Source organism: Gallus gallus, chromosome 28 (genome assembly GCF_016699485.2).
Source record: "Gallus gallus isolate bGalGal1 chromosome 28, bGalGal1.mat.broiler.GRCg7b, whole genome shotgun sequence".
Taxonomy (NCBI): domain Eukaryota; kingdom Metazoa; phylum Chordata; class Aves; order Galliformes; family Phasianidae; genus Gallus; species Gallus gallus.
In genome coordinates, this window is record NC_052559.1 from 4,505,834 (window position 1) to 4,530,991 (window position 25,158).

Below are 25,158 nucleotides of genomic sequence, written 5' to 3' on the forward strand. Positions count from 1 at the left end.
CGCGCGGCAGCCCGGCCGGGGGCGTTGCTATGGCGGCGGGAGCGCTGGGCGCGCTGGTGGCAGCGCTCGAGTCGTACCGCGGCCGCGACCGTGTGGTGAGTGCGGCGGGCGGGCGGGCGGAGCAGGCCGTGCGGCCCTGCGGCCCTATGGCCCTGCCCTCACCGGGCCGTTCTCCGCAGGTCCGTGCGCTGTGTTATGGCTGCCAACTGGCGGGCGGCGCGCTGGCCGGGACGCAGAGCCCCGCCGAGGGGCTGCCCGGGAGCCTCCTGGCTGTGTCGGCCCAGCTGAGCTCCTGCCGCACCGTCCTGCGTCTGCTGGACGACTTCGCCATGCTCAGCCACAGCCGCGCCTACGGGCTGGGGCCCAAGGTGAGCGCGGGCCGTGGGGCGCGGCGGGAGGAGGCCGTCAGGCCGCAGGCGTCAGGGTGTGCCCGTGTGCTCCCCGCAGGACGAGGACGCGCTGGTGCGAGGGCTGTCGGTGCTCTGCAACGTGGCCGACCAGCTCTACTACCCCTGCGAGCACGTCGCCTGGGCGGCCGACACCGGCGTCATCCGCGGCCGCTCCCAGCGCTGGTGGGCCGCCAGCACGGCGCTCTGGGGGCTCTCGCTGCTGCTGGGCACCCTGCGGTGAGCGGCGGCCCCGGGAAGGGCCCCTCGGCTCCGATCCCCACTGCTGCTCTGCAGAAATGACCTCGGTTTGCCTTCTTTGCAGATCCCTGAGAATCCTGTTCCAGTTAAGGAGGAAGCTGAGGCAGCAGAAGCGGTATGATTCCTCTCCCTGGTTCTACGCCTGTTATCACCCACATATTTTTATTTATTCCCATTTGTGAGCTATAATTGCATGGAATTGTAGGCTGATAGGATCATAGGATCATAGGTTTGGGTTGGAAGGGCCCTCAGAGGTCATCAAGTTCCAACCCCCTGCCCCAGGCAGGGTTACAGCCATTAGATCACATTGCCCAGGGCCCCATCCAGCCCAGCCTTGAACACCTCCAGGTACGGTAGACCATCACTAATATCATTTTTGTTTCCAGCACTCCAGCTTCACCACAGAGTCAACAGAAAACACGAGCCCAAGTGAAGGCTGAAGTTCTGAACATCGTTAGTAACTTGGCAGATCTCTCCAATGCTGTCCATTGGCTGCCACCGGGGTTCCTGTGGGCCGGACGGTTCCCTCCGTGGTTAGTGGGGCTCCTGGGGACCATCTCCTCCCTGATCAGTATCTACCAGGCATCTGGAAGGGGCAGTTCTGGAGCTGCGTGAGCTATAATTATGCCTCTGAAACCCAATTTTAATGTGGTAAGAAGGCATTTAGTGAGGTAGGTTGGATTTTAACTTTCCTGGATGCCAGTGATTCTAATTCCATGAATCCTGTAATTGAGAGCGTAATCAGAAGCTCTGTTACAGAGAGGATTACTTATGGCTGACAAATTTTATTCATAGAAATCTTTCGGGTGAATCCTCTGAAAACCAGAATCTGATAGGGTTGATTAGAGAGGAAAAGAAGGTTGTGGTCACTTCCATCCTTCCTGTACTTCAAAAGATAGATGGAACCCTCCAGTCTCTGCTCTCATGTAAAAGCACAAAGTGTTTGGTGGGGAAACGGCCATGATTGTTGACTCAGAACTTCCAGGGGATGGATTCTGTGAGCTCCAGGCCCAGCACTTGGGGCTTCCCTGAGCCACAGAGGTGACCTTGATGATGGAAGTTTTTCTGTCAGATGTTTTGGTGTCTGAGCCCACAGCAGGTGATGCCCCGAACGCAAACAGGAGCGGGTGGTGGAGGGAGGCTGGTGGGTGGCAGTTCCTTGTGACTGCTGCATTTCTTTAGAGGTGGTGGGGGAAACAGCAGCAGCTGTATGCAGTGCCTTGCCGAGCTTTCTTCCAGCCTTCCTACTCGAGGAAAAACGTCATGAATTGAGACTTCTTTGTTAAACCAGAAGAGCCAGAAGGTGCTCTGAAGCTCCAGCTGTGCCTTTGTGGAAGGCCACCGGGTGGAGCTCTTCCACCGAGCTCTGCCAGAGCCAACGGGCTTAGAAAGGAAAAAAGGAAAAAGAAAATGTTAATCATGTTTGAAATAACTGGTCAAAGCAATGCATGAGTGAGTTTTACAATCATGTTTTTAAACAGTGCCAATAATAAATATGAGAAATGCTTCAAAGGTGGCCTTGGGTCATCATTACTTCTGATAAGTGGACAAATGTTATTTATCTGGCTTCAGAAAGCCCCAAACCGTTTCCAGGCAACGGAAGGCATTTGTGCTGTGTTGCTGCAGCACCCACGGGCAGGCAGAGACCATCTGTTGCCCATCTTCCTTCAAGTGGAAGGATGCAGAGCACCTGACTGCTCGAGTTCTTCACAGAGATGGGTCTTCTGGAAACAGTTCTGCTCAATCTGAGCAGCGTTTGTGTTCCACGTTACTCGGTACCATACGGACCACCCTGCCAGGATGTTTGGCTTTTGTGTGTGTGTAAGAAAGAGCAGAAGCTGCCTCTGTGCAGGGCGCATAAGGAGGCGTTGGTGCTCTTTGCCCTTTGCCCTGCCCTTGCTGCCTTGTTTGCCTGCCTTCCTGCACCTTCGCCCCGCTGCCGCAGAGGACGCACTGCTGCCTTTGCTCAGCGTTTGGTGGCGGATCCGGGAGCGTCTGCATGCAGCACTGCTTGGAGCGGTGGCAGTCACCGTCTGCAAAGGATTCGTGTTCTTCCTGCAGTCTCAGACGGGTGGAACGTCTGATACAGCTGCAGCTGCCGCCCTGTGCTGTCCTCAGCTGCCACCAGCTATTGCAGCTCAGTATTTATTTTTAGTAAGCCCTTTTTTTTATATATATTAAGCACCTTTTTGTGCTCTTGCCCGAATTGAACCACCCCTTCAGGACACGCTGTCCTGCTCAGCGTGGGGCAAGGTGTAGCCATATAAAACGAACTGTACCTGTGTAAACCTCTGATGCAGAAGCAATAAAACTAAATCACGCTTTAAACAAAGACAAAGGATGCTATCAACTGCCTTAAGTGCCCTTGCGTTATGCACTTTCTCCTCGAGCACTTTCAAATTGCAGACAGGAAAGCCCAGGAAGGCTTCGAGCCTGGAGCTGTCTGAGCTCTGCGCTCGGCTGCCTCGCGGTGGCTGCTGCTGCCCGCCAGCTCAGCTGACCCTGTTTTGCACGAGGTCTGAGAGCGCAGCCGCTCCTCCGCAGGAAGCAGCCGCTGCTCGGTGCTGCTCTGCCAGCTCTTGTTTTCCTGCACGGTGCAAAGCATTTGCTGAGCAGGAACAGATTGTTCCGGCCGTGACCTCACTTTGTCAGCAAGCCGAGATGTGAAAGGGCATAAACAGATAGCGTGGGCTTTGCAGCGAGTTGCTGATACCAGCTCAGAGCCGCGGCTCCTGCTTTACGGCCCCTTTATAGCACGGTGACTCAACGAACAAAGCTGAGACCGGGTTTTACGAGCGTCAGATCTGGCGTGCCGCTCCCCTATGGGCTCCTGCTTCCCCGCTGCGGGAGGGAGGGGTGCTCTGCCCAGGAGGAGCGCTCGGCTGCGGGTGGGGGGCGCTGCCAGGCGGCTCACCGCGCACGTGGGGGGCGGCCGCCGCCGGCAGGGAAGGGGTTAACGGGCGGCCCACGCGCACGCGCGACCCGGGGCTCCCATTCACAAAGAACGGGCCGAGAGCGCCGCGGCCGCTGATTGGCTGTCCTGCCGGGGGGCGGGGCCAGCGGCGGGGCGGCCACGCGGCGACGGGGCGCAACGGCAGAGCGGCGGCAGCGCGCAGCGGGGAGAGCGTCCCGTCCGGTCCGTCCCGTCCCGGAGCTGAGCCCCGGTAAGGCGTGGGGCTGCGGGGCAGGGGGAGCGTGGGGAGCGCCCGTTACCTCCGCGCCTTGCGCCGTGCTCCTTCCCGGACCGCTCGGCAGCGGCTGGATCCCCGCCCTTACCGTCGGGCTCCGCGCCACCCCCCCCGGCGGCTCCCGCACGGCCCTCCGCCGCGGTCCCTCGGTGGTGTCCGGGCGTTCCCCACTGACCCTCCGGCCTTCCCACGCAGCGCAGCTCGCCGCGATGTCCGTCAGCAGCCACGAGAACCGGAAATCCCGCTCGAGTTCGGGCTCCATGAACATCCACCTCTTCCACAAGCCGGGCCACGCCGACAGCCTCCTCACCCACCTGAACCTCCTCCGCAAGCGGCACCTCTTCACCGACGCGGTGCTGCGGGCGGGGAACCGCACCTTCCACTGCCACCGTGCCGTGCTGGCCGCCTGCAGCCGCTACTTCGACGCCATGTTCAGCGGCGGCCTGAAGGAGAGCAGGGACGCCGAGGTCAACTTCCACGACTCCCTCCACCCCGAGGTGCTGGAGCTGCTGCTGGACTACGCCTACTCGGCCCGGGTGCTGATCAACGAGGAGAACGCCGAGTCGCTGCTGGAGGCCGGGGACATGCTGCAGTTCCAGGACGTTCGGGACGCCTCGGCCGACTTCCTGGAGAAGAACCTTTACCCCGGGAACTGCCTCAACATGCTGCTGCTGTCTGATGCCCACTGCTGCGAGCGGCTGCTGGAGCTGTCCTGGAGGATGGCGTTGGCCAACTTCACCTCCCTCTGCAAGACCGAAGACTTCCTGCGGCTGCCCAAGGACAAACTGCTGGAGCTGGTGGAGAGCGAAGAGCTGGAGGTGGAGGACGAGAGCCTGGTGTACGAAGCCGTCATGGGCTGGATCCGCTACGATCTGCCCCGGCGGCACGAGGTTCTGCCCGAGCTGCTGCGCTCCGTGCGCCTGGCCCTCCTGCCCGAGTCCTACCTGCGCAATGAGGTGGCCTGCGAGAAGCTGGTGGTCAGCCACAAGCTGGGGGAGGAGATCGTGGCCGACGCGGTGCGGTGCAAAATGAGGATCCTGCAGAACGACGGCGTGGTGACGGGGTGCTGCGCCCGGCCCCGCAAGGTCAGCCAAGCCCTGCTGCTGCTCGGCGGCCAGACCTTCGTGTGCGATAAGATCTACACGCTGGACCAGAAGACCCGCGAGATCATTCCCCGCGCCGACATCCCGAGCCCTCGCAAAGAGTGCAGCGCCTGCGCCGTCGGCTGCAAGGTGTACATCACGGGCGGGAAGGGCTCCGAGAACGGCGCTTCCAGGGACGTCTGGGTGTACGATACGCTCCACGACGAGTGGGCCAAGGCTGCTCCCATGCTGGTGGCGCGGTTCGGCCACGGCTCCGCAGAACTGGACCACTGTCTGTACGTGGTGGGAGGGCACACGGCGGTGAGCGGCGCCTTCCCGGCCTCTCCCTCCGTCTCTCTCAAGCAAGTGGAACATTACGACCCCCAGCTGGACAAGTGGTCCTTGGTGGCCCCTCTCCGGGAGGGAGTGAGCAACGCCGCCGTGGTGGGGGCCAGGATGAAGCTGTTTGTTTTCGGCGGCACCAGCGCCAACCAGGAGAAGCTGCCCAAGGTGCAGTGCTTCGACCCCCGCCAGAACCGCTGGACGGTGCCCGGCAGCTGCCCGCAGCCCTGGCGCTACACGGCGGCGGCGGTGGTGGGCAGCCACGTCATCGTCATCGGGGGGGACACGGAGTTCTCCGCCAGCTCCGCGTACCGCTTCCACAGCGACACCTTCCAGTGGTCCAAGTTTGGGGACGTGACGGCGAAGCGCATCAGCTGCCGCGCCGTTACGTCGGGCAATAGGCTGTACGTGGTGGGGGGGTACTGCGGGGCGCAGCGCTGCAAGACGTTGGACTGCTACGATCCCTCATCCGACACCTGGAGCAGCGTCACCACGGTGCCTTACTCCCTCATCCCCACCGCCTTCGTCAGCACCTGGAAGTACCTGGCTGCCTGAGGAACGCGGGACGTGAACGCTTCGCGTCGGCCCGGAGCTGCTCTGCAGCTGTGCTGTGTGAGGCTGAACCCTGAAGGGCTGCGCTGCGGTCCTGCAGCTCTCCCAGCAGCATCAGCTCTGTCCACGTGCTTCAAGGCCGGAGCTCAAATGCTGCGGGAAGACGCGTATAAATAACGGGACGCCGAACCTGGCATCCTCGTCCTTCCTCTGAGTCTTGGCCTATGCAAAGATTTTGGGGAATGCTCTCTGGGAGCAGGATTGGGTGTCCTGGTCAGAAAGCTGTCTGAGCCCATCGCTGTGTGAGCCCACGGGGAGGCCGACGGTGCCATGGGGGGCGGCTGCTGCTTTTAGCACTGCTCCCTCCTCGTGGTGCCACTGCTAATCTGGTGGCACCCGAATGTCCTGCGGGACGGGAGGGCTGTGGGCTGGTGCCAGAATAAGATGATAGCTGGGATTTAGTCCCAGAGCGGTCGGTAATTGCTTTGTAAGACAAGCCCTGTCTACATATAAACACAGGGTTTATCCACTTCTAATTATTCTCCGGCGTCCCCTCTGCGCCATTTCTTTCCTGCTACGCAGCAATTAACTTCTTAAAGACTTGGGACCAGAATTAAACTCTTCCAGACGCTGCAGGGAGAAAAGATGCCGGCGAATCACAGATCCCAGCAGTGTCTTTTTTTGCCTTTTCCCCTCACAGGAGATCCGCTGCTCACACCAAGCAGCGCAATGAAGTGTTCCGTAACCCCCAGAAGGTTCCGGGCTGCAGAGGGGAGCAGTCATCGCTCCATAGGCAGAGCGCTCTGCTGGCTGCAGGACCCGAGGAGCGCTCCGGGCTGGAGGTGCTCAGAGGGCTCCGGGTTTCCTCCTCTCTTGCGACCTCAGCCCAGAAACCAGACGGTTCTTTTCTGCTTCTTTCTCTCAGTGTTTTAAGTGGTGTTTACTGGGAAGGACAAAGGAAGCTCTTAAGCAGCTGGCAGCTCCGGGCTGCTCCGCTGCCTGCGACTTGGAACGCAGTCTGCAGCAGATGCAGTTGCCTGTAACGCCTCAACACGTGACAGCACTTTGCCCATGGGCCGCTCTGTACGTTTTTTATACAGCAGTTGTGTGTTTATTACTCAGCCTGGAGCTGCTTCAATAAACCTGAATGAATCCCGTGCTGTTCCGTGTGCCGAAGCTGTAAGTCCTCCCAGCCCACGCTGTGCTGAGCATCGTCCCCTGCTGCAGCCCAGCCCTGGGGGGGCTCCAACCTCCCTGCCTCTGCGACGCGGGGGAGCTCAGATCTCACACTGCCTTCCTGCCTTGTAGGACATACAAACCTGCTGCCGGGGCCGAAGTTTAAGCTGATCCTTGCCCGGTCCTACAGCAGAGCCGCTTCCAGACTGCCAGAAGAGAGCCGCTGCTTCCCATGCGGGGCGCTGCGGGGCAGGAAGGCACCGCTCCGGGGGGGGGAGGAAATGGCACGGGGCGCAGCCGGGTGGCTCAGCACAGAAGCACGGTTTGGGTGTGAGCGATTATTCAAGGATAAATCAGTGTCACGACCGTTCCCAGCTGCTCGTGCAAGCAAGAACCGGCAGGACTGGAAGGAAGAGAGCCGCCCCGGTTGTGGTGGCTGAAGATCAAATGCCTTCATTTCCATCCCGCTCTCCGCTGACTCTGCCCTTTGCAGCCCCAGGTCGGCTCTTTGCCCCCTTCTCCTCTGCTGTGCCGCCCCTCCACTCTGCGCAAATCCCAACGGGAGTTTTGTGCACGGGAGAGGAGCCCCGCACGGCCGGGCACGGCGGGCAGCCCATGGCAGCACTGCGGTGTGGGATGGGGGAAAGGCGCAGAGCAGAGCAGGGCTGGGGGCAGGGACGGAAACAGCTCCTTCCTGGCAGCGGGCTGGGAGCTGCCTCACCTTTATTGCAGCTGCAGCTACTCCTGAGGGTCGGACAAAGTCCGGCTTAGCTCAGCAGCACAGCGGATCTGACCGTTCTCCGCCGGCCCTTTGAGCTGCAGCTGCTTTATTTACTCTGCCGAGCAATAACCGTCGGCTCCCACCCACCCACATCCGGCTTTCGCAGCGGGGACGGCGCTGCTCGGAGCCGCGGGTCGCTCTTTCCCACTCCCGGCGCTGGGACTCAGCGGAGCCGCACAGCGCAGTCAGCAGCCGCCACGGAGCGGCCCTTCCGCTGCTTTGCGAGCGGCTGTGAATCGTTTCCTCATCTCAGACCGCACTCACAGCGAAGTGCTTCTCGGGGAACAGCAGCTCCCGAAGCACACCTGGGCTGCTCTGCAGCAGCTGCCGCTGCTGGCAACGGAGACCGCGAGAGCCGCGTTTCGCTGCCTCCATCCCTCCCCCAGCAGTTGGCGCACGGCTTCTCCAACCCCCCCCCCCCCCCCGGGAAGCCGTTCCCAGCGCTCCTGGGGAAAACCAGACTCCTTTCCCTGCGCAGCGCTGCACAGCACAGACCTGTTCTCCCGGTCTGACATTTCCATGCATTAATCCAATCGCTGCTTCAGTGCCAGGGTGAGAATGAAGGCTGCGAATGAAGGCAGGTTAGGGGTTCGTTTCGTTAGCAGGACAGAAATCCTCCTGAATTAATATAACCCATTTCGAATCTAAACCCATTTCAGTTCAAACCTCGACCTCTCCTCCCAGCCCACACTTCTGCTTCGTGGCTGCACCTCTCCAGCTGCAGGAGTCAGACCTCCACCTACAGCCACGGCTGGAGGAGGTAACACAGATGGGCATCCAAGGCACAAAGCACAGCCAGAGCACTACAAACAAAGCACAGCCCCACAGTGGGACTCTCAGTAGGTTCAGATGTTTGAATATAGGGGCACCACCATGCAGCTGTCTGAGCTCCCCTGAGGAGCTGCACATCAATTCTGCCAGCTGAGATGACTTCAGGCCTCACAGCACTGCGCTGTCCCTCCTCTGGGATGGCCTCATGAGCTCCATGCACTGAACACAAACCCACTGCTGCTCTGACATGGGAAAGGGACACCAATGCTACGCCTCTCCGTGAGGCTCTTTCACAGTGCTGTGTGCTCACACCCCTGTAACAAAGCGATCCCTGCTGTGCTCCAGGCTCCCATGCATGCAGTGCTATCCCGCAGCCAGGGAGCATGCATGCATCTCACACTCCAACACTGCCAGCTCCAAGAGGGTTTTTACTTTGATCCTCTGCCAGATCCCACGGGCCAAGAAGCAAACAACGTAAGCATCAGACAAGGATGGGCCCACAGCCCTCTGCTGCTGAGCCCTGAGCCGGCCCCATTGCTGGGATGAGAAATCAGACTGGATTCGAGTCACAAGGCTGAGGAAAGAGAAAACAGCACAGTGCTGCTGTCAGAGCACACCACGGAGCCAATATCCTTTGTGTGTGTCTGTCCTCCAGCATCTGGGCTGCAATGGATCTCAGATGCATGCATGGGAACCATCCGCCGCGTCGCACCCACATGAAAGGGAGGTTCAGCATCAAGCTGGTCATTGCCTGTGGCCCCAGAATGATTCATCCAAGCAGAAAGAATGTGGTTTGGGTTTCGGGTTAATTAGCTACAGATCTCAATGAGACAAGGCAGGGCGGAGCTGCCAGCATACCGGGCTGAGCGAGGCAGGGCTCTGCAAGTGCTGCCATCCCAAAGTCACACCTTCATTGCAAAGCAGCACATCAGAGCTGAGCGACAGCACCAAAGGAATGCCGACCTGCTGCTGCTGCTGCAGCCCAGATACACCCACACTCACTCCAGCACTGAGGGCTGCAGAGCACTGAGCCTCCAACAGATGCGGGCTCTGCCCGGGATCCACGCCTGCCCCGCTGAGCTCCATCTGAGCTTCAGTTTTTGCCATAAAACAGAGGTTGGCAGCACAGAGACCTCGAAGCACAGAATCCTCTGATTGCTGCACACAGGGAGCCCAAGGATGTGCTGATGCACACAAAGCCTCATCTCTGCACGAGGCAGCTCAGGGAATCCCCTGCACCGACACCCAGAGATGGCCGAGGCTTTTCCTCAGTGGTGCCACAGTATGGGATTTTAATGATTAAAAGAAGAAAAAACCCACACCTTTCTCTTGGAGAACAGCTCTCCTCGCCCTCCCCTTCTCACTGTTTTATGTCTGTTCTGATCTCTGCTGAGTGCACCTCGCAGTGCAGGTGAGCCTGCAGCTCTGCCACGAATGCACTGCTGCCAGGACGCACAGCCTGCTGACTGCAGGATGGCACAGACAGCTGCCAAACTGGCACAGGCAGCGCGGAGAAAGTTTCTATTTTCGTTGCACTCCTTCCAAATGGAAGCGATAGGGCTGGGGCAGAGCCAGGCACGTCTCCGGCCGGCACCACGCAAAGCAGCTCCATGCTAATAGAAGCAACTTGGCGGAGCTGACTGTGCCAGCATGCTGAGTGCAGCACTCTGAGATCAGCTGATTCCTCCCCGGGGCTCTCACCTTACTGGCAAAGGCTGCAGTTATTCACATCCATCTCCCACCTCTCCTCTGGAAGCCGTCAGCGCTCCCGCAGTTATTTCTGTCCAGGACAGAAAAGGAGAAGCACGTGAGATGTGGGGGCTGCTTTGAGCTTCGTTTCAAGCCCCAAAACCACCTCTCCCCCCATAGATACACATACAGAAGGGCAGCTCGCTTGTTTACTTTTTATTGCTAGAAGTTGGTTTCAGTCCTATTGCAGCTTTGAAATCCTTCAGTGGAGAAACATTGCAGTCATTGTAAAAACCACCGTTTGGTGCGCTAAGATGAAGTGTGCGACGACCCAGGAGTGCACAACTCAGCAGAACAGCAACACTGATCTGCCAGCTTTACAAAGAAAACAGGACTACAAAGACGTCGCTACCGCAGCCTCAGCACCGAATGAACTATTTACAAAGTTCCCATCCCAACCAAACGGTCGATTTAACCACAGACTGATGGTTTATTCAATGCTTGCAGTGCAAGGCGGGCCCAGGAATCAGCGAAACTGAACAGCATTGGGGGAACCCACAGCTCCGAGTGAGGCGCACAGCAGTGCCAGCAGAACCCGCTGCCCCCCCACATCTCCTCCCACCTACAGACAGAAATGGGGGCTGAAAAGCTTCCTTAAAGCGCCCCAATTCCTCTCGGTACAGAAATATTAGAAAGCTGATTCAGAAACGTGGCACAGTGCAGAGCTGCAGGGCAGCACCGCGAGCTGATGGCGAACCGCAGAGCCACCGCGCATTGCAAAGGTGTTGGTCCGGCCTTGGGACAAAGGGGGGTCCTCTCCAAATTGGGACACAGAGAACAAACCACACACAGCACCACCAGGCCATGCAGGCAGGAACAGCACGTGTACAACCCGGCACCTCACTGAGCCCGAGTTCCAGCCTCCACTGAAAACGAGCACAGCAGACACTCAGTGCCACACACTGAGCCTCACCTGAGTGCTGCTCACACAGCCTGAACCGCCCACAGCTCCCAGCAGTCAGCTCAGTCAGCTCTCCCAGCTCTGCAGGAACACCACCGTCTGGAAATGGGGGTTCTTCTGCCTCACCTGGGAAGCCATCCGTAACCTTCATTTACAGGACGTGCCACAGCTACAGCCCACAGTGCGGGTAAAGACTGGAAGGCATCTCCAATACACGCAGGGCAGATGCTCTCAGTACCAGTGGATACGGGGGGTCCTCAGTCTGGAACTGAAAGTGACAGCTGTGCGAATGGGAGGGAAGGAGGGAGCATCCTCTGCACCGGGGTTAAAACTGGGAATAAAACCCTTCAAAGCCTCTGCACTGCACCATCAGTGCTCAGACAGGACAACGTCAGGGCTGTGACAGTGTGAGGAAAGGAAGGCAGTGCACAGCTCCTGCTGGGCACCCCGTCCAGGAGGCACAGAGCTGAGCTGTCTGATCCTCTGATGTCACTTCAAAGGAAACTCTTCTCTGAAGTAACCCCACGTCAATGAAATGAGGTTACTGACAACCAGCAGCACCCAGCCCGGGGCACAGCAGCATTCTGCAGCATTACCTGCTAAGAAAACCCCTTTTTCTACAGGTGAGATTTGAGAATCCCAAAGCGGTGCACTCAGCTGCAGCGATGTAACAGCAGCTCCACAGATTCAGTTTCGCAGCAGTGAAGCTGTGCCCCATCCTTCCCTTACAGGAAACACCTCACTCACTTCCCTCAGCATCTCCAGGCAATGCCAGCATTCTCTGCACACAGTGCACTCCACACCAGCAATGAGACATCCTGACAGCTGCTCCAGGCTGGGTGCTGTACAGGAAACGACACGAACCCCTCGCATGGCACACGGATGACTTTGAGGAGATACGATCTGTTTGTGGTGAGTGTGGCTTTCACAGAACTGACTGCAGCCAGACGTGCACTGCAGGCAGGGAACGGAGATCACCTCCAGGTTTGTTACAGACTGAAGATCGATGTCCCAGGGAACACTTGGGGTGCTGAAGCAGCAGCCCAGGGTCAGGTGTTCATTTGCTAAGAGCTGTAACTCAGCTGCAGCACTGCTGACAATATTCAGATAGTTTTATTTCAGTCATAACACGTTAAAAGAAATGTGATCTCACTGCAGATTTTGCTTTCCAGATTGCACTGTCCAAACCTGACTTCGTTCATTGCATGGAGGAAGGAGAAGAAAAGTTTCCAGACAGATCTCTTTGATCCACAGAGCTCTCTCTCCCATACATCAGGACAGGCACAAAATTAAACCAAATGCACGTTTCTAAAAACTGTTTTTAAACTGCTAAACAGAGCCCTCCCTCAGCTGAGGTGCTTTCATCCACTGACCCAACTCAGCTTTATGTTAAGGCTCCTATAGAACTGCTAATTGAGGGCAATGGGGTTCTCTCAAGGAGTGGCCCAAAGCACAGCACGGAGGGAACATACTGCACATTCCTGCTGCTTTGCTGTGTGTTTACAGAAGAAATGACACAGGTACCAGAGATGATGGCAGTCTCTGCATCCTCCAGCTGAAGAATTGCCCCTGCAGAGCTGCTGAATCAGAGAGGTTACACTGATTTTAAGATATTCCCACTGTTTCAACCCAGGTTTCAGGAATGCAAAAACAACATAGAAATATGTTCTAACCATCACCAACATAGCATTACAACAATGAAAGGATGATCGTGCTCCCCACAGTTTTCTGCAAATCCAATATCAATAACCTGTGAAGCTCTGCAAGGCTCACTGCTCACCAAGCACCACTTTGGTACCAAAGCAAAGTGTGCCCTCATTAATAGGAGCAATTAGTTGGGGTGGTTGGGGGTATCAGCAGCCTGGTAACATGTAGGTTATTCCGAGTTTCCTCATAGGTGACACTGTGACTCTGAATTCAGTGCCTTCAGGTTTTTACTACCATCAGTTAGCATGTCAATCACATTCTGGAAGATATCAACCTGTGTTTTTAGGCTCTGAGAGACCAATTTCTCTAATCCTGTACTAATCCCCTCTAAACAGTTTCTCCTGTGTGCAATGCATGGGACTGGTCACATCCAACATTGGAACACGTCCTCAGGTAATGCAAGTAATAAAGAACTGAGATGCAAAATAAAGTGACAGAACACAACAGACAACTGTGCAAACTACTACAAAGAAATAATGCCTTTTGAGCAGGGCTCTGTTAACATCATCATTCCATGATTAAGAACTGACCCACTTAGCAAGAGGTATCAGAGCTGGTTTAGCTGTAAGCAGCCAAACCAACAGAGGTTCAGCTAATAGCACATCTGTTTTTTAAACCCAAACAGTTCATCTTCCCTTCATTCCTTAAACTGCTGCAGAGAAATCTCTGCAGTAACAGCAGCTTTGATATCTTATGGTACTTGGAGTAAAGTCCAAGGAATTCAGCAGACAAATAAAAGATGCAGAAGACTTGGGATGAAACAAAACAGTAATTACTGCGTTCAAACTCTTCTTACACACCTTCCAGCAAGGAACACATCTCTGCAGTTTCTTCTGAACCAACTCATGAGTTTTGCTGAGGAATCTGTACTGCCCTCACCAACATGGAGAGCTGCTCAAGGTCCACGAGGAGCTGGGCTTTATGACACAAGCTGATGGCCAAACGTGCATTTAGTCCAACTCTTCATACTGCTGCACATCCTCACACGTTCAGCTCTCCTCATCCACAAGCAGGTGGAGCTCTTGAATCTTGAAGACTGTTCAGAAACTTACCTTGCCTTTTCTACCACTGAGCATGTAACTCCACTGAGTCAACTAAAGAAACAGATGCCAGTCTGGCTCCTGTGAGTTGGTATCACAATGTTTATCGTGTGTGGCTCTATGGAGACTGCTTTGCTAGTTAATTGTTTAACAGAGAGTTAGCATAACCCACGAGAGCAACCTTGCACCTGTGAATATGGATTTTAAAAAATCTCAGCCACCTGGAGGCTTACAATTAAAATTTTTACATACAGATCTGAAAGATTCAACATCAACTACAACAATTTACAAGATGGTGCTCACAAAGAGTGTAGATACACCAAAGAGAGCAAATTGCAGTAAATGGCAGCATTTTAACATGCTCTGAATTTACATACCCATGCCACGCGTCAACACATTTCCATGGTCTGAGAATTTAAAAGCAAATAATTATCATTGTGCCCTCATTTTGAGCTGCTGCCAAAGCAGCCAGCAAAGTAAAACTACAGTCCTGGGCTGGTCCTTGCTAGTATTAACGAGGCAAGAATAAGAAGACACCCATGTCAAGTCTCTGTCACATTGAACACCGGAGCCTGAGTTCTTGAAACAGTATGTGAGAAGAGTAATCTTCAAATGGAAACAGTTAGAAAAAAATTACATCTTCTTTGCTGGTATCATCTTGCATGTTTAAAAGAGTTGGCTGTGAGGTCACCAGGGTCTGAGCATGAGCGTTATTGGGTTTGAACGGGTTTGGAGAGGCAGAAGAAAGTGCTTCTGGCTGACCATTTGCAGAGCCATGTATTTCTATAGGGGAAGAGAGAAAAGGAAGACAGATTGATGACACTGCACAGAGAGCCTGGCGCATCTCCACACATGTATTTCTTGACCTGTGTACCTGTCTGGAATGCAGTGGTCTGGCTGCTCGTGAGGACTGGACTTGCTGATCGTCTGCCTCTGAGGACACCCTCCTCTCTTCCAACAAGCCTGGGGGGAATCAGCTGCTTCTGGTCAACAGATGCTGAAGAAAATAGTTTACAAGTCAGTATTGGAGTACTTCATTCATTTCCCTTTTCATGCTGAGACCCACACTATGGACACCTTTGCATATCCAAGGAAGCTGCTATACCAAAAAGAGCTGTTGCTTCTATTGCAAGTTACTTAAATTTTCTCTTCAGCTGCTTAAACCATGAGTGCTTCTCCTCTCCTCTTTCCTGAGGACTTCCAGTTCAGTCACTACCAGCCTGACAACCACAGACTTAAAATCTAGTATTACAAAGCCTTGTGGAAGGAAAATAAAAATCTTTGTCCCTAGCACTCAATTAGCAATTTCCTACTTTTAATGCACAGAACTGTGATGAACTTTTGTCTCTGCTCTTCATCTGTCTTTAAATTGCTCAGCAGCAGAGTACATTGATTGTGGTATTATGGCCTGTCAATTTCTTAATTTCTATAATAAAAGCAATTCATGAAACAGTTATTCTGGATCCAAACAGCTCTCAGTACACATTCCTTATGTGCAAAGAAAATCAAATTCAATGCTCAGTATCTTGCCTCTGGTACAGAGAGTCCTCTTCTGTTTTATTCTAAGATCTACATATGGGCATAACAAGCATGCATCCCACTAATGCTCACGAGAGAATAGAGACCACTACATCTGCATTTTAGGCCTTTCATGTACTTAATGGTGTTTTTCCAAAAATGAGATTTCCACACCACAGACCATTATGTAAGAGCTATTAAAAAATAAAGCTGGAGAGATGTAGTACTAGAGCTTTATTTTCCCATTTGCCAATATTTGGTATTCACAATAATTGAAGCCTGATATCCTCTTACATGTAAAAACATAAATTCATAATTGTATTAAACTTCAGGTGCAGAGACAGATGTTTCTGCTACATGCAACAGAATCCCACTCCCTGGCCAGGTCTGGCCCTGAATCTGCTGTAGCAGCATAGGCCCCAGTGACATGTAAGCTTGCCAGCTTGGAATCCTATATAAAGCTGAAGAGATAATTCTGTAACTTAAAATTATAGGCCACTCTTCCAGGCTGGCAGTAAGGCTATTTTAAGTGGTAGAGAAGAAGTGGTTTTTATTGTGTCTGTCATTGGCAAAGAACACTACTTCAGTACCTAGTGGTTAGCTGTAGAAATTACACCCTGACAGGGTAACTGTGTTTTTACTTTCTTCTATTTCTGACAAAAGTAGCTCCTTTCAACACTGCAACACATACAGCACTTCAATTCTGGCCTGGAAATCTGTATTTAATGACTGGCTGGTGCTCAGAAAGGCACTGAGTTTAATGTCATTACAGCCCTGAACAGATACTGAGAAGAGGTTAAGACAGCCTCAAAATGTTTCTTTCATGCAGAACAAGAAACACACTTGCTATTTCCTTTACCACTAGAATCAGGCAAGAAGGTTTTATATCCAGTTTTACAAATGCCCACCATAATTCTGTCCTGCTGGCCTACAGCACTGTTTCCAACATGATCTTTGGGGCCTAAATTTCCAATTCAAACAGTACACACAATTAACCCTTAAGAATTTTAAGAGCCCACCAACGGCAGGTAGCACACTAACAATCTGCAGCGTATTAATTTCTGAGTTCCACACAGGTAGCCAGAGGTCTAAGCTATAGCACTCCGTATCCCCATGATGCTAGCAGAGGTCAGAAATGCGTTTTAAGACACTTACCTGAGCTGTCTGTCCTATGAGATGCTTTGTTCTTCCCACTTTTCTCTTTGCTTCCTTTTGTGAAAGTGGCAAGCTTAGTAGGGATCTGCTGCTGAACAGCAGCGGGTTTCTGTATCTGATTAGTCGCGCTCAGGAGATGTATTGGCACTTCATTCTTCAGAGCAAGAACTGGACGGTTCTCCAGGGTGGTGCTGTCCCTGCGAACCAGCTCCGAGCGCTCCAAGTAATCCATCCCAGAGACACTCACTCGTGCAGAGGCTTTCAAGACTGGCAGGGATGGTTCTACTCCCTCTCCATTGAAGCTAACAGGATGACTTTGCATTGGGTTCTGCATGAGAAAAAAAAAACCACATTAAGTCAAACAGGTATCTGAGATGGTGAAAATACTATAGGAGAAGCCACCCTCTGCCCTGCAAACACAAAGCACTTTCTTGTGGAAAAAATGCAGTGTGTTAGACCAAGTTCAAAGGATGATGGCACAGCAAAGGATGAGAGACAGATCTTAAGCAGTCTGGAGTTGCTGAATATTGCACTTAACAATGGAAAAGAAGAGCAGGCTGCACTAGGTGATTATAGAAAGGACAGAAAACGTGACTTTCCGACAATAACAAATGAGTCAATTTAACTGGACCCCAAAAATCATATTTTAAAGCATAAAAGATGTTTTCAGAAATCAACAGAACAAAACACCATCAGTGTAGTGCACCTCCAGCAATCAACTGCCTGAAACAAGTCTGTTCCCGTATTAAAAAAAATACTATTCTAAGTTTTATTATTATTTTTAAATACCCTCATCACCATATGCCTGGGCAGAATTTCAGACACTGGGGTACTGCCAGGCTTTAATCTCTGTGACCATAAGCAGAACCAGCTATTTCAGGTGATGGCATAAACAACCCCATAAAAAAAAAAAACAACAAGTGTGTTAATGCTGCAAAAAGGGCAACCTTCACTCAGAAGCATGCAGATTAACAAACCTAAAACTTCAATAAAATCCTAAATCCCTTACTTGTCCCAGTTCTGGAGAGAAGGTGCCCGACACCGTGTTCTGCTTTTTCAGCTTCCTTAGCTGATCTAGACGTTCTCTCTCCTTCTCAACTGCTCTCTGAGCTTCCCGCAGCCTCTCCAGGTCATGCTGATAGGCCTCTCGTTGCCTCTCCAGTTCTTCTCTATCCTGAATCAACTTATCTTTCAGCTGCCGCGTCTCCTCCTCACGCCTCTGCAGATGGGCTTCTGAGATTTCCAGTTCCCTCTGCTGCTGACTCCTCTCCCGCTCCCAGCGCTGCTGCTCCAGCTTCAGCTGGCTCTGAAGTTTCTGGACATTCATCAGCTCCTCTCTCTGTTTCTCAAAGTTACGCTGTTTTTCTTGCTCTAGCAGCACATTGCCACGTGTAGACTGCAGCCGGTACTGCTTCTCCCGGTCTACCATTGTGGCTCGTTGTACCTCAATGTAGCTGTCTTGTTGAGATATCACTGCCTGGGGGGGGAAGCAAGAAGACTACAATAAGGCACATAGGGTCATAAAAACAAAACAAAAACCTCTCACATACAGCTAAGAAAAGACAAAAGCATCTACCACATTAAGTCACTGATAGCTTTGTCTTCAAGAACAGATCTAGCTTCCCAGCTTGTATAGCACAACACTACTGATGCGATACTGAAGATGCATGTGCAAATAAGGTATGCTTACATATGGCAAAGTTAACATCGCCTGCACCTAGAATTGTTACTCTGAATTTGACAGGATCACTCAAGTTACTGATTACAAAGTTCCAGTAAAAACAAAATATGTACACAACTGGGTATTGACAACAATTTTAAAAGTAAATGAGCACAGAGAGCAGAAGCTCCAAGTAGCCAAGGAATTGCATCTAAGTGAGGAGAGAAAAGGATTCAGTCACTTGAGACAATGGGTTTAATGCTTCTTTCAAAATATCAGACACCACGTTTTTGTCCTGGAGCCTCAGATCCTGAATTCTGCAGTTAATGCTTAACAAACCTCTTGGATTGTAAAGCAGTTGATTACCTGCAGACTGAAGAGCAACTGTAGCAGTGTTTGTATCCTTTGGACAAGCTGAAAAAGAGGGGAGGCAGATGTGATTAAAAAAAGACATTAGGCACCCTACCACAGTTCTGTTTTAAAATCTGCGCCTGCATTTATTTTATTTCACCTTTTTAAAATAATGAACACAATCAACAATATCTGTGTGAAGTCACACAGTGGAAGCACGACTATAAGCAAATTTTGACAAATGAACAACCAGAACAGCCATGTGCAAGCACCACGAATCTCAGCGTGTTAGTCTGTGCACAGATCTAAGTCAATGCTCAGAAAAAAATCTCACTGGGATTCAAGGGAGCAATCCTCGTTATCAGTTTTCTGATTAATGCTACTAATAACCACATCCTCCAGCACTGAATCATTACAAAAGTACAGCACTCACTGGAGATTCAGAGATGAGTGTTGTCAATGAGCTGAGGACACCCAATCTCTCCAAAGATTCAAGAAGAGCAGTTAGCTAGCTCTTTGAAATGCATGTTTAAATACCCAGAACCGTCTTTGTTTTCTAATGGGACTTGGAACGGGACATTCATGAGTCATACACAAGACATACAGAGTCATAAGGAAAAGGCTGTTAATGAGCTTGTGGTTCTGCAGACATTAGAAGTATCGGTTTGTTTTGCATTATATTACTATATGGCTATTTCCCATCAGATTTCTTAACAGCAGAAGGGACGTACCTGAGACTCTATGGTGGGCTGAATACCACTGCTGTCATCCTGCCTTGTTGTATCACTCTGGAAAGAGACAGCAATAACAATCTGTGTTTTTTGGGCACTGGTAGTGCTGCCAGAACATACTGAAAGGGTTCACCTCACAAGGGAACATTGTTTATAGCTGGAGCAATAATCACTCCCATATGTTGATGGACACATACCAAAAGTACTTCAATCATAGGCCATAAGCAGATTCACAGTCATTACAGTTAGCATTAAAGACACTGCATCCAGTGAACAAATACAGAAACAACTATTATGCCTCTCAAGTAGTAAGTTATTAACCACTATTACAGCAACAAACACGAGGAAACATTTAATTCATACACAAACCCAACATACAGTTTGAGATCCTTCTTCTGCATCAACTGGGAGGTCTGGGAGCTGCACATCTGAACTTACTGCAGGGCCTCTCCAGTCCCACTGTCTCTGGTCACTACCACCACTCTTCCCAAGACTGTTATCTGAAAGAAGAGCAGTATGTAAGTGGTCCACCAGGACAGAGCCTGTGAACATTCACTGTATAACATAGCAGTGAAAAAAATTAAACGTTCAGCAAGCAGCTGAACTCAAGTTTCCTAGGTTTTTATGTTTTTATGCTTGTTTTTTCCAACAAAATTACAGTTCTACGTGGAGCTGTTACCTTAACCCGTATGTCCTAGTTACTGCACCTTTAACATTACAACACAGCCCTACTCTGCTCTCTAGTGTTGATACAAGAAGCAAAACATACAACACGCTGATACAGCATGCTAGGAATTTGTTTTGATCATCTCTGAGCCTCAAGTTCCCTTAAGAGCTATGCATTAAATGAGGCTCTGATGTAAGAAAGATATTATCTCAGTCAGTACAGAGAAGCATAGTGAAGAGCTAAGAAGCTTATATAAATGCTAGACTTTTAAAATAGCATATCAGCAAACAGGCACAGGTCCCCCACAGCTCCTCTTTCTTACTTTTATTTGAAATTGAGGGACTGTCATATCCTCCAAAGGTCTCTGCTCTCCTTGGGAGCCCCGCTGCGTAGCTCTCTTCAGACTGACAGGATCCATTTCCCAAGTGAGTGAAGATAAGGTTCTGGAGATTTTCAGCTAGGAAGGAAGAGAACATCATTTAAACAGTTGTATCCACACAGTCAGATAGACTCATCATGCTAATAACTTAAATACATACAATTTTAATCTCCATGTGCATTAAAAGATGGGACAGTTTGAGAGATTTCCTCATTTTCTTTGTGACATGTTCTTTATGACAGACTCTTCATATTGCACATGAAGATGACCTCTTCCTTGAGCTCATGTTATCAAGCCTTGAATGTTTTTTGTCAAACTAAAAATGACGTTTGTGGTTTGTGTTTGTCTAAATATGCTATTTTCAGATAGGTTATTTTAATCCTGAACACTCATGATTGTATTTCAGAGTTGGTTTATTATTAGGTTGCCTTGTTATCCATCTGAATAGATTCATCTGAAGATTTTAGAGGTTGATCATTTAAAAGGAAAATAAAAATAAATAAAAAACCCATAAAGCTGAGGAGGTGGTCCTCTACCTAAAAACATAGGTGCATTCTACCTATCCTGCAGGCTGGTTTTGAGTCTGAACTGCATTACACAGAATTATTAGGAGACCATTTCTGTGACCTGTACTTAGATCCTCTCTGCTTCTCCCAACATCTGCACTGCAGTGAACACACATGTCTCCCTGCTGCACTTACCTTCTACCACTGCAGACTTCAGAAGTGCCTCTCCTTGCAGACTTTCTGGGATATCCCCCAGAAGTAGCCTAGATCGGGATCCTTGGGAATGGTCTTCAAATCCATACACCTCAGACATTTCTTGATAAATTTGTTGTTTCTCAGTTAAACTTTGCACAATCAGGTCATCTTTTGTGTTCAAACGCTCTAATAGAAGAAACAAACTCAGTTTTGCCTTCCAAATTGCTGTTAAAGAGTACAGCATTCAGTTTGGAAGCTTGTAATTCATTTCATAGTCAGAGATGTAATTAACAGTTGGGGGAAAAAAACAGAACACCTCACAAAGCACCCAAAGCTTATCAGTTTTTTCCTTCAACTATTTCTACACAACCCTGCAATACCTTGAAAAACTTCAGGAGAGATTTGATCGCACTTGATAACAAGATAGTCATAAATTACAAGAGATGCTGAGAAGCTGCCTGTGGAATATATACTTAAGTCATTACCTTGGAATTCTCTTAATTTCGCCGCTCTTGCTTCAGCCATTCTCCTTTCTGTTTCAGGTTCATAAAATGACCCTCCTTCTTCATCAGGACAGCTGTAAGAAGTGGGAGACAAATATGTTTCATTTACACGTTAGATAATTTAAAATCAATTCAACATTTAGCCTGAAGCTTTTGCCTAGGGTGTGTTTTATCTTGCATGTCAATCTTTTTCCCTTATCCCTTTTGACATCAGTGAACCAAGTTAAAAAAAAAAAAAAAAGGCAGAACAAAGTCTTCGGCTATTTGTTCCAGCATCTTTTTGAGCAGCTTCTGTCCAGTAAATATGCACCAAACTGCCTGCTTCAGTCCTACAAAGGAAGTTCACAAACAGCTGAAAGTATTTTTAATGATAAACTTACACATGCAAGTCCTGTGAAGGGAAGGCTGTTGAGTGACAAATGAAGCCTTCCAGCTTTCACTCATTATTTACCTTTCTACAGCTCTGCGGATGTGAGCCATCCAGGAATTCCTCTCTTCTTTTGAGCTTGTGTGAATTTCATACATTTCTGGTCCTTGTAAGGAAGCACTAATTAAGAACATCGCCTTTTCCTCATTAGCTACCTCTCTTACGATCAGCTTTTGCAGTGAGATAACTGGTGGTTTAGAGTCCTATAAAAGAAAATATAATTTATTGCACTATATTACATACATTTCTTCAAGTTTGTGCTTCTAACCTCCCCTGTCTTCTTTCCTACACAGGGCCAGCATGAGCTAGGACACAGCAATACAGTAACTTACTGCTAAGGTGACACTTCTGACACTTGTAATTTTTCACTCATCAACCATAAATCAAAACATGGAATACAAAATGTACATTTCAAAAATAAGAGTTAATGTTACCTGACTGAATATTAAAGCATAGACCCAATATTTGTAACCTAGGAAGGTTTTCAGAAGAGAACACTTCTTTGTAGCTGCTTCACACCATAATCTACAGTGAAGTTAAGAAAATGGAACTGTAAAACTGATCCATCTGCTCCTATCACTTGCTCCATTTATCTATGGAGGAGTGATATCTGGATTGGTTCTATTATGGTCATAACTGAACTAGAAAAGGACAAAGTATACACAATTATCTGTTCTGAGTACACCTGTGGAAATGCCCTAAAAAAGCAAGCAAATCCACTGAGTATTCTAAAGTGCTGTAGTAATTACATTAACATTTAATGCTTTTTTTTTTTTTTTTAATGTTTTCTTCAGGAAAATTCTCTGCCCACAGCAAATCATTGGCTATTGTAGCTATGGTTTACCATGTCCCTCGCCAAAATGGAAGATTTTTTCCCCTTCAAATTGACACACAGAAGCAGATCTTATTTGCAAGTGCCTTTTAAAGTCCAGTTCTAGCATTTAAGATAAGACTTGCATAAAATAGCAGTCTAGCAAAGTTCAGTGAAAGGCAAAGTCACAGCACAAGAAAAGGAAAAGCACTGAACCGCTGGCTTGTTCATCAACTACATTTTCCTTGTGAAGCCACCATAACAACTAACATTTTTATTTGTATTTTTTTTCTGTAATTACTCCCATTTTCATAAATACTCCAAGTGAATGCATTAAATAAGATGACCAATACCTACCACTGATGCAAACACATATTTTTGGTCCTTTTCTTGTAAGAGCAACAGTACATCATTTAACAGGACTGCCAAAATATCTACAGTAACAAAAGAAAAAAGATTTTGATTCAAAGAAACTGGTGCAGACTCAAAAAATACTGAAGATTCCAGACTCAGCCTGTACACATGCAGAGCCAGCAGAATACAAATAGAGCCAATTTAAAGCTTGAAAGCACCTACAAAGGCATACTACATCTGGACTCAAATAGTCATGACTGCACGTATTTCCCTTAATGGCAGATCATTCTGAATCTGCAGATGTTCACAGTACCAGCTTTTCTTGGCTTCACTACGTGTACCATTTTAAGCTTTTCTTTGAAGAGTTGAACAATGAAGCTGTTAAAACATTCACTGATAAACGTGGTTTTGATTTTCTGGCTAAACAGACATTATGCAGCATAGAGGTGCCACGGGTTTGACCTAGAGCTTGCACTATACAGTGCCGATCCACAGGAGACTAAGTCAGTATGACTCAAAGCTTTGTCATTTACCTGAAGGCCTCCTGCTTGAATTGGAAAGCAGATCAGACAGATAATAAGCAAACAGCATAAGGAACTTATCGTGCACCACTATAGAGATGCTTATTGGACAAGCCAGGAATAGAACAAGATCTATTGCCTCCAATATCCTATTAATCAAGTGGGTTATCGTCATCCCTCTTTATACTCGATCTATCAATAATAAGCAGTTACAGAACAAAGACAAATCTTGTTCCCTAGTTGTACTTCTCCCATTCCTGGTCCTTTACCTTTGAGCCGTCCTGATGCAGCTTTCCAGTACAGCATCCCATCCAGCAGAAGCCGCCTCTGCCCCATGTCATCCTTTCGGAAGAAAAGCCCGTTCTTGCATTTCCCAGATGATTTTAGCTCCATTTTATGCATAATCTCTTTAAGGCGCTGCCCCTTCTCACACTCATTTACTATGGCATCTACATGAGTGATTGTATGCTTAATTAAACTAAGGGCCTGGATCAGATCTTCATAATCCTTAGTTCCAACTAAGAGAAAAGAACAGCAATTAGTCCAATTTTCAACTCTGGAGTGCAACTATGAATCAAACATATTTTAACATGAGGGTTCCTGACTGAGCATTTGACAGTATTTCCTAAGAGATTGAGTTTATGGATTCCTTTAATGCTAAATCTTTAATGAACTGCTAGGCTTAGCTACCACAATGTTGTGCTTGTACACCTGAAACTCAGTATTGATTTTGATCTTCTGATGAAGCAAGACTGATGTGAATCTGCATCTAGAACTGCATCTCCAGCTAACTAGGAAGTAAGAAAGCTGCTATAAGGCAGTACCAGCCTGTTCTCCTTGTCTGAGGAAAGAACGTGTGGAACAGGAGGAAAAAGATGAAATAACAACGGTCAGGCTTCTAGGAAAGATTAAGCAAACTACCTTCTGTATTCTGAATAATACGTTCCACCAAGACCGGATATTTGGTGATGCGCTGCGTAACCAGAAGGATGCACTCCTGAACACCAAGTCTCCTCACAATGGAACAGTTGCCAATTTTCTAGAAAACAAGACAGATCCGTCACATCCGTTTATATTTCGTTCTTTTAACTCCCTCTCCTTTCCATTTACACATTTACCATTTCAAAACACTTCTACAAAATTAGGTTTAGCGCCACAAAATTGTCTGTGCTCTACTACAAAAGCAGAACTCCTGATAAATCCAAAAAATGCCTTTATTACTAGAAAAAAACATTTTTGTTATTATTTTCAACTACTGTTAACTGAATCCGAACAGTTTGCAAACTGAATGCCTTCTGTAATAGACCACTCCTTAACTACATAGGAAAGTACAATATTTTTAAAATCAAACCCAACCAACAGCCAAATTACATCAATTTGGAATAAGATCACTAGGATGTTGATGTACAGAAACGCATTTCTGCTTAGAAATGGAAGACTGTAA

General features: G+C 49.5%; 3 protein-coding genes across 12 annotated transcripts in view; 2 read left to right on the forward strand and 1 right to left on the reverse strand.

Moving 5' to 3' along the window:
• Positions 1-3: 3 nt before the first annotated feature.
• Positions 4-2,159, forward strand: PEX11G (peroxisomal biogenesis factor 11 gamma). Of its 2 annotated transcripts, NM_001006340.2 has the most exons (5): positions 4-95; positions 180-368; positions 448-626; positions 712-762; positions 1,034-2,159. In NM_001006340.2, exons 1-5 carry the CDS (start codon positions 30-32, stop codon positions 1,260-1,262), a joined length of 714 nt encoding a protein of 237 aa, NP_001006340.1. In that variant the 5' UTR covers positions 4-29; the 3' UTR covers positions 1,263-2,159. The 2 variants fall into 2 exon arrangements, with proteins under 2 accessions (NP_001006340.1, NP_001384244.1); NM_001397315.1 differs by lacking the exon at positions 448-626.
• Positions 2,160-3,740: 1,581 nt separating this feature from the next.
• On the forward strand, positions 3,741-6,971 carry LOC425795 (ectoderm-neural cortex protein 1-like). 2 transcript variants are annotated; one of them, XM_046904720.1, is made up of 2 exons: positions 3,741-3,811; positions 4,031-6,971. In XM_046904720.1, the coding sequence occupies exon 2, from the start codon at positions 4,045-4,047 to the stop codon at positions 5,812-5,814; it is 1,770 nt and encodes a 589-aa protein (XP_046760676.1). In that variant the 5' UTR covers positions 3,741-3,811; positions 4,031-4,044; the 3' UTR covers positions 5,815-6,971. The 2 variants fall into 2 exon arrangements, with proteins under 2 accessions (XP_046760676.1, XP_003642935.2); XM_003642887.6 differs by having other exon boundaries at positions 4,036-6,971.
• A 5,312-nt stretch (positions 6,972-12,283) lies between these two features.
• Positions 12,284-25,158, reverse strand: part of ARHGEF18 (Rho guanine nucleotide exchange factor 18) — a 40,969-nt gene continuing 28,094 nt past the window's right edge. For all 8 annotated transcript variants that reach the window (XM_015300163.4, XM_040653794.2, XM_040653796.2 and 5 more), the window contains 14 exons: positions 24,636-24,753; positions 23,984-24,232; positions 23,197-23,273; positions 22,053-22,231; positions 21,584-21,675; positions 21,099-21,284; positions 20,341-20,475; positions 19,730-19,851; positions 19,352-19,408; positions 18,636-18,683; positions 17,619-18,086; positions 16,610-16,937; positions 14,811-14,933; positions 12,284-14,719 (listed from right to left, as the gene is read on the reverse strand). In XM_015300163.4, coding sequence (XP_015155649.2) covers positions 14,559-14,719; positions 14,811-14,933; positions 16,610-16,937; positions 17,619-18,086; positions 18,636-18,683; positions 19,352-19,408; positions 19,730-19,851; positions 20,341-20,475; positions 21,099-21,284; positions 21,584-21,675; positions 22,053-22,231; positions 23,197-23,273; positions 23,984-24,232; positions 24,636-24,753 — 2,343 coding nt within the window. In that variant the 3' untranslated portion in view covers positions 12,284-14,558. The remainder of the gene's footprint in view (positions 14,720-14,810; positions 14,934-16,609; positions 16,938-17,618; positions 18,087-18,635; positions 18,684-19,351; positions 19,409-19,729; positions 19,852-20,340; positions 20,476-21,098; positions 21,285-21,583; positions 21,676-22,052; positions 22,232-23,196; positions 23,274-23,983; positions 24,233-24,635; positions 24,754-25,158) is intronic.